This window comes from Cyprinodon tularosa, unplaced genomic scaffold, assembly GCF_016077235.1.
Source record: "Cyprinodon tularosa strain WSP-4 unplaced genomic scaffold, ASM1607723v1 ctg164, whole genome shotgun sequence".
NCBI lineage: Eukaryota > Metazoa > Chordata > Actinopteri > Cyprinodontiformes > Cyprinodontidae > Cyprinodon > Cyprinodon tularosa.
In genome coordinates this window covers 816,941-829,782 of record NW_024038475.1, presented here as the reverse complement: position 1 = coordinate 829,782, position 12,842 = coordinate 816,941, and the positions used below count along the sequence as shown (strand labels likewise).

At 39.6% G+C, this 12,842-nt stretch overlaps 1 protein-coding gene across 1 annotated transcript in view; it reads right to left on the bottom strand.

Moving 5' to 3' along the window:
* The window catches only part of hcn2b (hyperpolarization activated cyclic nucleotide-gated potassium channel 2b), a 55,629-nt gene that overhangs the window by 37,640 nt on the left and 5,147 nt on the right, over positions 1-12,842 (bottom strand). The window contains exon 3 of the mRNA XM_038280773.1: positions 5,733-5,894. Within this exon, the coding sequence (XP_038136701.1) occupies positions 5,733-5,894 (162 nt within the window). The remainder of the gene's footprint in view (positions 1-5,732; positions 5,895-12,842) is intronic.

The window sequence follows — 12,842 nt, the reverse complement described above, 5'->3', positions numbered from 1 at the left end:
GAGAAAGTGCAGAAATATATCTCCGGTTTCAATCGGCTGCATCTGTCTGTCTCTATTTCAGACTTTATCAATTTACTGTCCAGCATATAGATTTCAGAGCAAGGTCCAGGCACAAATAAGTGCACAGTAATAGAATGAACCCTTTTGTTCTACTGGGGTCTGTTTTAAATGTATCCAACATGACATATCAAAAAGAACAGATTTCTTTTTCATAAATTGGTACAATTTTAAAAGGGAACAGAAAGAGACTTGCATTTCGTTGGGGTTTTTGGGAAAGTCCAAAGAACAAATCATTTAGTTTTATTATTTTTTTCTTGTATTCCTAGAAATCTTTTTATTGAAATCAAGGATGGTGTACTTACTAATTTCATATTTCCATTCCAATGTTGTTACAAAGCACCAAATGAAAACACTCAGTCTTTCAAAAATAATAACTTTCCTCCAAGCTTGGCTTATTAAAAGCACAGCAAGTATTGAATCATTTGAAAAATGTTGTCTGAACTAAGCTCTATGATTGCATAATTAAACATTTTAATTAATTCATGATCATTTACCTTTTAGGAACGACGAAGCTTCTCTGCACAAAAATATGACGATATAAATTGATGAAAATCCTGAACTTTTCATTTATATGTGACAGTTTGCACATAAAACCCTCTAGCCAGAAAGACCAGCTGCAATGAGTCCATTTGTGTCTAAGTTTGAGTTAACAGCTGATTAAATCCGACAGAGTACACAGCTGTCTCTTACTGTAGGAAATTACAATCTTCAGACTAACACAATAAACCAATTCTACAGAGATACTACCTTGTATGAAGGCAGGGGCAGGGCAGAAAAAAAAACAATTAAATTAGCTCTTGTGTTCATTTTATTTGCTATCAGTCTTCACTGAGCTGCACAGATGATGGCTAATTGTACATAATATACTTAGGGAGGAACACAAAGGGACTTTGGGACATGGATGATGTATGATGCCGTCGTTCTTGGATAGTGTCTCTACGTGCATGCTGGCACACTTGTCTGGGCGGATGCTCTTGACTCTAAGGATCCATTTACATATGTGGGTATTTGACTATGTGCCCACGAGTCTCACTTTAATGGCCAACACTGGAACTGTGTTTGACTTCAAAGGACACATATCTGATATTTTTATATGGAAACTTCAATAAATTAACTTGTTCATTGGTTGTTTGTTCCATGTTTATGTTTATATTTCCAAACTAAATGGATGAAGTAGATCCCACGATAGCCTCCTGTACACCAGATTTTTTAATTATTGAGAATGTTACATAGAAAAGTAACAATGATGTTAAAGTAAGTACCACAACATAACTCACCATGATTGCCAAAGTAAATACGGAACTAATAAGAAATTCATTACAAGAAAATTTATTTTTATGTACAGAGATACAGATATAGTATTTATAGCTATTTATGCTAAATCTAAGCAGAGCACAATGTTTGTGAGGCATTGTAGAGCAAAAAAAGAAAATCAGCTTTCAACACCAACAAGAATTAAACATCCTTTTCTTTTATTTCATATCTTTATACCTAAGTGACATCTTGTCACTCAGATGCATTTCTGCCGAATAAAGTGAGACAAAAAATGCAAGAGGTAAATGGATAGATGCATCAAAATATTGAGCAATCCTCATTGCAGCCTGACACCTAAATGTTCAGATTTTAACAAGATAATGAAAACAGAAACATAAAGCCATGGAGCATCAAGTAAAGTTTATAGAAAACAAATGTATTGAATTATCCCTAAATAGAAAAGCAATCACTGAGCACTGTTATTCTCCAACTGTAAAGAAACAGGAATTACTTCACAAGCGTCAGTATATTTCAGCATTGTGTTTTAACATTTTTTTGACAATTTTATTTTTTTTGTCAGGTAATAAAGCCTTTTAAACTGTGTTTTTCTTTAGGAAATTAGATTATATGTTTAACAGTAAACAGAAATACAATATTTATCCTTTTGACTAAATTTCTGGCAGGAAGCCATCACTTCCACAGATACACATCAACGCCATAACACATATGTCTTACATTTTCTACTTATTCACACCTACACTGTCAAGCCCTCCAGGCAGTCAGATCACCTCAGTAACTGAGAAGATCCTTATTAATATTGAAAATCTTAAAGCATTTTTAAAGTGCTTCCTTGTGTGACTGATTAAACATTGATGCATAAACAAATTAGCTGTTAAGAAACTCTCCTTATGCATTATAAACTCTAGGTTTGTTGGTGTTGCAAACAGACTGAGGGTAGGGGTGGGGGCGTCAACCGCATAAGTGTTAGGTGGATGTTTTGCAGATTATGTAAAGCACAAAAGAGGCAAACCTCCAACTTGTGTGGCGTTCCTCATCTCTTATAACTCTGACAAAGGGGAGTTTACGGGAGTGGCGTACTAGTGGTTATGGCATATAGCTTGGAATCCTGAGGTTCTGAGTTCGAGACCCACTCCCACAGACTAACCCTAACCCACAGACTGCTACTCTAAGCAAGGCCCCTAACCCCTGATTGCTCCCTGGGCAGCCCACGAAAGTAGCCTACTGCTCCCCAAAAGGATTGGGTTAAATTGCAGAGGTAAATTTCTCCAATGTGAGATCAATAAAGTAAAAAAATTAAGCTCAGATAATTGCCACAGAAATTAAAGAAGTGAAAGATACTAAAAGTGAGGATTAACTAGTTGAGCTTAAAAGCATTTGGTAGCTATGGAGGAGCTAAAGAGTTCTGAGAACCAGATTAAGCCATGTAATGTAAATATCTGGTCTTATCGGGGAAGACGAGATATGAAAATGGCTTTTTTTTAGAAAAAGAAGTTGCAAAGCAGCCATGCTGGATTTTGGGAGGAAAGTTTGTGAAAAACATGTTTTCCTTTGACAGAATTTAAAATTCAACTTCCACCATTTCTGAAATCTTTTTCTTTAACAGACTTGATGTATAAACAAAGTAAAAGTCAGTTGAATCTGCACAATTGAACTGATTAAGGGAATTGCATAATCAGTTGATTGTTTAATATATATATTTTACTACAACACAGCACAATATGTATTTAAAAGAACATTTGAGCACTACTTGTTTGGTTTAAAGTCTAGTTATTTGTTAGCATGGCCTAGTCAAAGTCTAGTTTAAAATGAATCTGAAAAGTTACAGCAAGTTTTTAAAAAATCCATTCAAATTGAATAGGATGGGTATAACATTAACATTTTCTTTTACTTTACCTTGCTATAAATTCAGTTTCTGTATTCATGAAAAAATGTTTGTGGTTTTTATTTTGGTAAAACAAGGAAAACCTTCAACAGTTAATAGCACTTTTCCAAGGGACTGCACTGTATGTGACTACAGAGAAAGTCTTTGTGCCATTCAATGACATTTAACACACAAATGTCACAGAGCCATGTGGAAGATGACCCTCCTGTGATACTGAAAAACCTCCACATCAGCACAATGCAATATTGAAAGCGGAGTTGAATACCAATAGAAATCAAATATTACCACAGCCATATAAACATAGAAAACAGCCTCAGATTCTGAGGCACAAGCCTTGTTAAAAGACAACAAAGCAGAGAATTCTAAATGTGTTTCTTGGAGGAGAAAAGAGTGGACTGACAAGAGATGATGTCCAAGAAGGTTAGTGACCATTCAGAGACATTTCTTTTTGGTGACCTCTTCTTTTCTCATAACACATCCCTTCAAGCAAACAACATTATGTCATTGGCCATTGTACTTTTCAGCAGCTAGATGGTGTTTAATTGGTGTGCCAATAAAATGAGGTGGCATCTGAGCAACTGGGATGTTGGGATAACAGGGTCAGGGAAAAGACGAGAAGAGTCTGGATCTGAGAAAAGCTTCATAGGAGGAATTATCTTGTCTAATTTACGTTAGTTTTTCTGTCTGCAGGGATGTGTCATTATCTTGGTGCCGATTCACCTGCCTAGATTCACCCAGTTTCTTATTACTCATCTATGGTACCTGCTCCAGTCTCTAGAATATTTGAGGCCTTGGTGAGAGTCTTCTTGCAAGTAACAGTTTTTTTCTGATTGCCTGATCCTGACCCATTCGGCCTGTGGACCTCTGAGCCTGCCTGTTTTCATTCTGATCTGTTTGCTTAACCTGTCATAGGACACCTCCTGGATTCTGCCTGTTGACCGAGCCTGGAACTGCTTCCTGTCACCGACCTGGATTTCCCTTTGGAACCTCTTCGGATCTCTGATCTTCTGGCCCAGACTCCTAAACCTCTTCGACATCGGCTTTGTCCTCTGGATTGTCCTGTCTTCCTTTGTCTGCTTGGATCTGATCTCCTGACCAGTTTGCAGTCTTCAATAATTCTTAAGCATCCAAACTCTCTGGTAGCATTTGCCGCATGCTGTTGGCAGCCGTCCCGCTGATATCGACCTTTTCATTTAGACATGGACTGAACTTTAAGACTAGGTTAGTGACTCACACGTTCTTAATCATCCTCCGCCAGATTAACGTGGTCCCTAACCTGTGTTTTACCTCTGCAGAGGTTCCTGCCTTAGACGCCCTAGCAGTCCGCTGCAAATAGGTCATTTTTTAAATAAATGCTTTGTGAGAAATCTAACTGTCTGCCTTGAATACTGGGTCCTCTTTTCTGAGTCGTGACAGGGATGACCATGCAGGATGCACTATTTGATTCTAAATAATGTTCTTCACCCCCATTAAGGAGTTGCTTTATTTTCAGTTATTACTGGGATATTTCCCCTTTGCCTGCCGCTCATCTACAACATGCTTCACTCCACTTATACTGTTTTAACTCAAGGCTCTTGTTAGCTGAATTCTCTGTTTATAAATGTGACATAGTTTATAAAGATTTAAATGCTGCAAACTGAGTGTCACACCATGCTGTCACTTGTGTCGCTGACACATCCAGACTTTTGACTGGCCTCCATGTCAGTCGTTAGGTTCCAATGTTTTACCTCCAACAGATCTGATTAGATTTTAAAGCCAAACCAAACCACAATCCCAAAGGCTTTGAATTGTTTGCATTTTATTTTGCATTTGAATCAGCATCTATGATTCATGTAGCCCATGATTCATGTTCTCAGTGCCTTGTATGATGAAGGAATGACAAACATGCTAATGCAGTCCTGATGGCTGGAGGGAAATGCCAGAAATGAACTGAATAACTGAACCATTTAAAACAGTCTTCTAAAATAATTCATAGAAATTAAGAATTCTGTTACACAATAAAATAAACAGCTAACCCTAAAATGATAAAACATGAATGGTCGCATTGTTCTGATTTAAAGGAGGTTTTAGTCATTGCAATATGCAATACACTGTGGTTTGATGACCGCACCCTTTCTCAAACTGCATATCTGCTTAGTTAAAAGCTTTTCAAGTATCTCAACAGTTTAACTAGTTGCTTTTCAGCCTGTGAAGATATCAATTTTATTTTCTACACACAAATTAAAGAGAAGAAAAAACCCAAAGGAGAATTAAAAAACCAGCATTTAATGGAACTGCTTTTTTTCACCATCTCCTGTCTTCCTTATGGGTGGGTTTCTGTTTTAATGAGAGGAGTCCAGCACCTGCACATGTGTGAAAGCCCATCGTTGGATGAGGGTTATTTTTTATTTTTTGTCTCTATTTAACTCAACACATTTTTCCCATTGAGGATGTTTTCAATGTTTTGATTGCTGCTGATTTGCTGTCTCAAATTTTCTGGTATGAGCTCATTAGAAAGCACCATAAAACTGCTTACCACCATCTTGTTAAGTGAGACCCAGCAGTCAGATGGAAAGTCCTGCAGCATGGGAACAAGGAACTGCAGACAGCCGTCCCAGTGGCACAGCAGCAGCATCATCGCGATCAGGTTGATTATTCGCATCACAGCGCTGGCCAGGTCGTAGGTCATGTGGAAGATCTGTCAGCGGGAGCAGAGATGGAGAGAGAGTTTACACGACTGGAGTGTCAGGAGGGAAAGCTGTGCTATATGTGATGAGAATTAACTATCAATGTTTAAACAAGCACAGTCACAGCTCAGAAGATGGCAAACAGGACCAAATTTGCTTTGACTGCACATCCAGTTTGGTGTAACACAGCAACAGTTTGTCAAGCTTTACTTTTAGCAATATGGCCCTTATTTGACAGTTGGGGAAATTCTGGTTAACTCTGTGAGATAGATGTTAATTAACAAGACAGCTTGTTATGACTAAAAAGCTGGAAAGGTGTTTTTGAAGCAAAAAGCAGTATGTCCTCAGTAATACTAGTAATACTATTAGTGTAGCTTATAGAACACAAGAAAAAAAAAACTCTGCATCAAGTCCTTCCTTCCTTCCTTCCTTCCTTCCTTCCTTCCTTCCTTCCTTCCTTCCTTCCTTCCTTCCTTCCTTCCTTCCTTCCTTCCTTCAATATCCAAAAAATTCCTAAATTGACCTAGAATGTACATATTGATAGAAAACAAAGCAAAAAAACAAAACATAAAATCACCTGACGATTAATTATGTTTTTCTCACATAATCTTAAATGACTGCTTTACTGGCTGGGTTTCCAAGAAAAATAATATATAAATAAAGGAAAAGATATTTATGTCATGTTGCAACATGGTGTCATCAAGCTTGGAATTTTCTCAAAGGCCGACACTTTTTAAATGTGACATATTTCCTTCTGTTATAATGCTTTAGGAATTTGAACTTGGCCTATTTGAAACACATAACACGTGTCATATTTAACATGCTATTATCATCTGGCAGAAGTCTGAGAAGTCATAGCCATTGCAACATTAAAGTCTATATTCAAAAATCTACTAACCAGGTTTACATCCAGGTAGAAAAGTACTTAGAGCTAAAGTGATTTCTTTCCAGAAGTAAAATGTTATGAATATTTAAGAAAGAAGTTTGGATTCTGGAGATCATCTGTGTGTCCTGCTGCCATTGTTTTTGAGCTCCAGGTAAGAATTTGGTCTTAGGATTAAAAACACTAAACAGTTCTGTCTTCTTGGCTGTTGGCCAGGCTGTGTTTTCATTATGCCTGTGGGGCCAATATTACATAGTGTGAAATCCTTATTTAACTGGGCCAACTGGAGGGTTACTATATTATAGGTAAAAGAGTATTTCCTCAAAAGGTAAAGGGTGGTATCAAACATGAAGAAGTAGGCCAGGCAATGTATGTCTGCTTTATAAGCGTATACATTTATGCATGCCTTAAAGCCCCTGTTTCATACAGCCAAGCTGATGGTTTAGTTATTTCAGAGTCCCACAAGATACATGAAAACCATCTTACATGCAAACTAGGCCACATGTCTGGTGATGCAAAAGAGCATAATGTTAGGAATTTTATGGCTTGGGAGAAGCTAGGTCTGGATATTCTGTAACTCCTGTCATATCAGAGAACCCGCCGGCAACCACTTGCAGCTGGCTGGAATACTAAACATACAATCATATTCTTCTCTGCTTGTTAATGTAGTGAGATTCAGAGCTTTGGACAAACCCATTGTTTCCTGGGCATTATTCTCACAATATTTGTTTTGCTATTAGGGATGCATGTTTTTCGGTAAGGAATGATTCAAAGTCAAAATTTCCACTTAAAAGTGGAAGAGAAACTAATTCTAAACATGGTCAACAATCTACAACTGAGTTAAGCTTCATGAAACACCTTAAACCTAATGTCAACCTGCTTTTTCAACCCTGACACCATCAATGACTGAATTGAAGGGAAATATGTCTTGCTCAGACAAACATTGAGGTAGTTTCTCACAATGATACAATGAAGACAATGTAAAGCATCTTTCTTAGGATCTGTGTCAATGCAAGGGGGGCAGGTGCACTATACAAAGTTGAGAGAATAATTAGTACAAAAAACTTTGACTAAATCATTTGATAAATTCAAGACTATAAGAGTTGAAAATCGAACACGACTTCGGCTTCCAACAGGACAAGGACATAAAACACTCATCACAAGCTGACTCCATTAGTAATTCTAGAATTGTCCAGATCTCAATCCTCTAAAACATTGGTGAACTATAACTTAAATCAATTAAAATAAACTACACCAGTTCTGATAGAGAGAAAGAAAAAATACACAAGAACTGTACCAGAAGGCTGTTGGTGATGACAAAGGAGCAACCATTTAAAGCCTTCTTTTGACAATCATGGACATCTATAACTAGTGCAAATATGGGCTAGTTCAAAATAAATACTGTATAATTTACTACTAAACCACCAAATCCAACACTTTGTCTCCCTTATATTTCTAAATTTAGCATCTATGTTTGAAAATGCCCATTAACTCTAACTGAAGAGAACCAGGATGGACAACAAACTGTGAGGCCCGTTCAGTCATTAGCAGCTGTTCATATTGTGATTAATGAGTCTCCAGTACTAATGATCTCCCTAACACCCCAACAGCACCTAGCTATGTGTCACTGTCACACCACAATCCAGGTCAAAGCATGACCACATGTAGGTAGGCAGTGAGGTAGTGGTGGCCTAGTGGTTAGGGCATAGAACTTGGAATGCCTCTCATCAAGACCCTTAAACCCAGTTTGCTCCCCTGGCGCCCCACAGTTGCATCCCACTGCTTCCAAGGGAATGGGTTGATTGCAGAGCTAAATTTCTCCAATGTGACATCAAGAAAATCTATTTTTCATTATTATAAGTAAAAGAAATTACTCCTTTATGCAGTGAGAATTTAAAAAACATATTCAGTAAAATAGTCAAAGAGATGAATGCCAGTGAGTTCAAATCCTGTTTCATTTATGTGGTGATTTTAGTTAAAAAGGCATGTAGCTCCACCTTATAAAAACTGCACTTTATATTTCCACTGATACTGATGACACCCTTTATGTTGGTCCAATGTCCACGTAAAAAAACTAATCATTTCAGGCCTCCCCGTAACAAATGATTTTGAAATAATCATGGGTAATCTTCTGGGAAACCCACCTGCGGCTAAATAAGCTGAGCCTGACCAGCTAGGGAGGGTCAGAGCTAAGTCTGGATTGGGGAGCAAAGCAGAGAAGAGCTAAGTTTAACTGAGCAGTTAAGGCCAGAGCCATTATTGTCTGCTGTGTATTTAAATCAGCAGTTATGACTCTCACTGAACTTAAGTTACCACTCTATAATCAGAGCTCCAGCTTTTTTGAGAGCAAGAGCACATGCGTTTGATGGCAGATGTTTGGTTTGTACACTGGTCAGTTTGCATACTGATTGAAAAAGTGGAGATGGTAAATGAGGCAGTAATAGTTGTTTGTGCAGCACACATGGGGCATATGTTGGATGATAATGATCCATCAATAGCTTAGGCTCATTTTCTCTGCAAGACTGATTGGTCATCATTAAATTAACTTAATATGAGTTACATTTTACTCCAGGTATGAACTAGTACTGACTATAAACAAATCAACTTAACAAAAGAAATGTACAGAAAGTCTTCACTAACTTTTCTCTACACAGCTGTAGCACTACAACACAAAATGGCAGACATGAAACAGCAAGATATAATATCTTAAAAAAATAAATAGATGGAAGAACTGAAGGTCAATACATCACAGGTCTGCCTTTAATATTAAAAATTTGTTCAAATTTAAGGCACAACTTGTACTCGTACTCGTACTCGTCGTCTCCCGCTTTATCCGGAACCGGGTCGCGGGGGCAGCAGACTAAGCAGAGACTCCCAGACTTCCCTCTCCGCAGACACCTCCTCCAGCTCTGTTGGGGGAAGCCCTAGACGCCCCCAGGCCAGCCGAGAGACATAGTCTCTCCAGCGTGTCCTGGGCCGTCCCCTGGGCCTCCTCCCGGTGGGACATGCCTGGAACACCTCCCGAGGGAGGCGTCCAGGGGGCATCCGAAGAAGATGTCCGAGCCACCTCAACTGACTCCTCTCGATGTGGAGGAGAACCGGCTCTACACTGAGCCTCTCCCGAATGACCAAGCTCCTCACCCTATCTCTAAGGGAGAGCCCAGCCACCCTGCGGAGGAAGCTCATTTCAGCCGCTTGTATCCGGGATCTCGTTCTTTCGGTCATGATCCAAATTTCATGACCATAGGTGAGGGTAGGAACGTAGACCGACCGGTAAATTGAGAGCTTTGCCTTTTCGCTCAGCTCTCTCTTCACCAGGACAGACCGGTGCAGCGTCCGCATTATTGCAGCAGCCGCACCGATCCGTCTATCGATCTCCCGCTCCATTCTTCCCTCACTCGTGAACAGGACCCCAAGATACTTGAACTCCCCCACTTGAGGCAAGGACTCCCCTCCAACCCGAAGGGGACATGCCACCTTTTTCCGGTCGAGAACCATGGCCTCGGATTTGGAGGAGCTGATTCTCATCCCAGCCGCTTCACACTCGGCTGCGAACCGCCCGAGCGCACGCTGTAGGTCTTGGCAGGAGGGAGCCAGCAGAACTACGTCATCCGCAAAAAGCAGGGACGAGATCCGCTGCTCCCCAAACCAGACCCCTCCGGTCCTTGGCTGCACCTAGAAATCCTGTCCATAAAAGTTATGAACAGGTCCGGTGACAGAGGGCAGCCCTGTCGGAGTCCAACATGCACCGGGAACAGGTCCGACTTAATGCCGGCAATGCGAACCAGACTCCTGCTCCGCTTGTACAGAGAACGGATGGCCCCTAATAAAGGGCCCCCGACTCCATACTCCTGGAGCACCCCCCTCAGGGCAGCACAAGGGACACGGTCGAATGCCTTCTCCAAGTCCACAAAACACAGGTGGACTGGTTGGGCAAACTCCCATGAACCCTCAAGCACCCTGCAGAGGGTGTAGAGCTGGTCCTCCGTTCCACGGCCAGGACGAAAACCACACTGCTCCTCCTGCAGCCGAGGTTCGACAATCAGCCGGACTCTCCTCTCCAGCACCCTGGCATAGGCCTTTCCGGGGAGGCTGAGAAGTGTGATTCCCCGATAGTTGGAACACACCCTCCGGTCCCCCTTCTTGTGGAGGGGAACCACCACCCCAGTCTGCCAATCCAGGGGAACTGTCCCCGACCTCCACGCGATGTTGAAGAGACGTGTCAACCATGACTGTGGTTTTAATCCATTTGGAAGAATGAATGACTAATGAAGACATGCTTACATTCAACTAAAAAGTCAACAGGTATCTAAGAAATAGAAATAAAATAGAATCGTATGTCAGATGTCCAGAAAGACAGAAGAATCAAAGAAAATGTAAACTAGTTCAATCTAACAGATATTAATGAAGAGAAGCCACACCTACGCTAGAAGTAATTTGATCATTCATTTAAATTTTCATCCAAAGTCTTGCTGCAGCATAATGGAGTAGCTGGTGGCTCTTATTTTATTTATAAATTTTTTACGTCCTGCTACTAAAAAATAACACTTTAGCCTTGAGTTATAAATTGTATGAACTAGTGTTTCAGTATCACTTTAGTAATATTAGGGGAGGACAGAACTTTTTCTAAACATGTTTAATATGGGAATCAAATTGCATGTTCTGGTCAAAGATAACACTATGGTTCTTTTACTTATACCAGAAGTCAATTTAACACAATCCAGAGGAAGTTACCCGGCTAATTACTTTATTTTTAAAAGACACTTTTGTTTGTGGATGTTGGAGCTCATCCTTTTTTTCAGTGTAGTCCTGTTTCTCTGACTGTGACTAACTAAATGTGCTCTTTCATACTCTGACATGAGAGCTGGCTCTGAGCTGGTCTCCCTGGCTGTGTGTTTCCTGGATGGGGCCGTATGTATGTATGTGTTTTTTCTGAGTATGAGGATTTTTATCAGAATCAACGTTTTCCTATGCCCGAACAAGTCAGCTAAACAGCTAAACCATAAAAGATATTGAAAAAATTCCTTCAATGTGGCGCTGATTGACAGATGCCTTTTGTGTCTATGCTTCTTTTTCTATATCAGCTTCTGTCTCCTTGAACCTCAGTCAGCCTCGTCAGATGGCCGCTCAAACTGAGCCTGGTTCTACTGAAGGTTCCCTCCTGCTAAAAGGGAGTTTTTCCTCTCCACTGTCACACTAAGCATACTTAGTGTGAGGGTTTGCCTTTGAGTCAATGAGTCGATGCAATCAGCTGGTTTTCCTTAGATAGAAAACTTCGAATCAAATTGACTGTATGATATGGTTGAACTGTCTCTGTAAAGTGCCTTGAGATGACATGTGTGTGAATTGGCGCTATATAAATAAACTGAATTGAATTGAAAAGACTGGTTAAAAGATGAGAACAGTGATCTTGTCTGAGCTTAGATAAAATGTGAAGTCATCTCAATGTTTTTGTCTAAGAAATTATAACAACAAATGAAACAAAATCACTTCTCCTTCCCCTACATAAAAACATATTTAATGGGATTATTTAATCTTTACTTTGCTAATTAGCTCTTACATCTCTCTGAATTATTATTAATATCACAATTGTAAATATTTTCACCTTTTTTGTTGTCATCTTTTAATCAAGCCCTTTTCTTGCCATGTTAGTCCAAAATGTCACTAAATTAAGATTAGAAAAAGATAAGACACAATTTTTGTTAAGGGAAAGAGATGCTTAGAATATCCCTGAAATGTTTGTTCACATTTCTATAATACTACCTGATCACATGTACTGACAAGCAAAAATGAGTCTTTAATCAACTGCCTCAGTAAACTGTGCTATAATGATCTAAAATCCATTCACTGAGTTCATTGTGATGCTGCATCGTAAAACCTAATTTGTTCACCTGTTAGAAAGCTATTGTTTACAGGGCCACAGTTGAGATATGCAAAATGCAATTACTTGTTTATTCGCATGATCTGCTGCACCGTAACCCATTTTCCATTATTAGTTAAAGCACAGTCAGAATGGATTCGCTTCTTTATAATAATTAGACTTGGCATTTATTATGGCTAAGTACCGGTGCTGTGC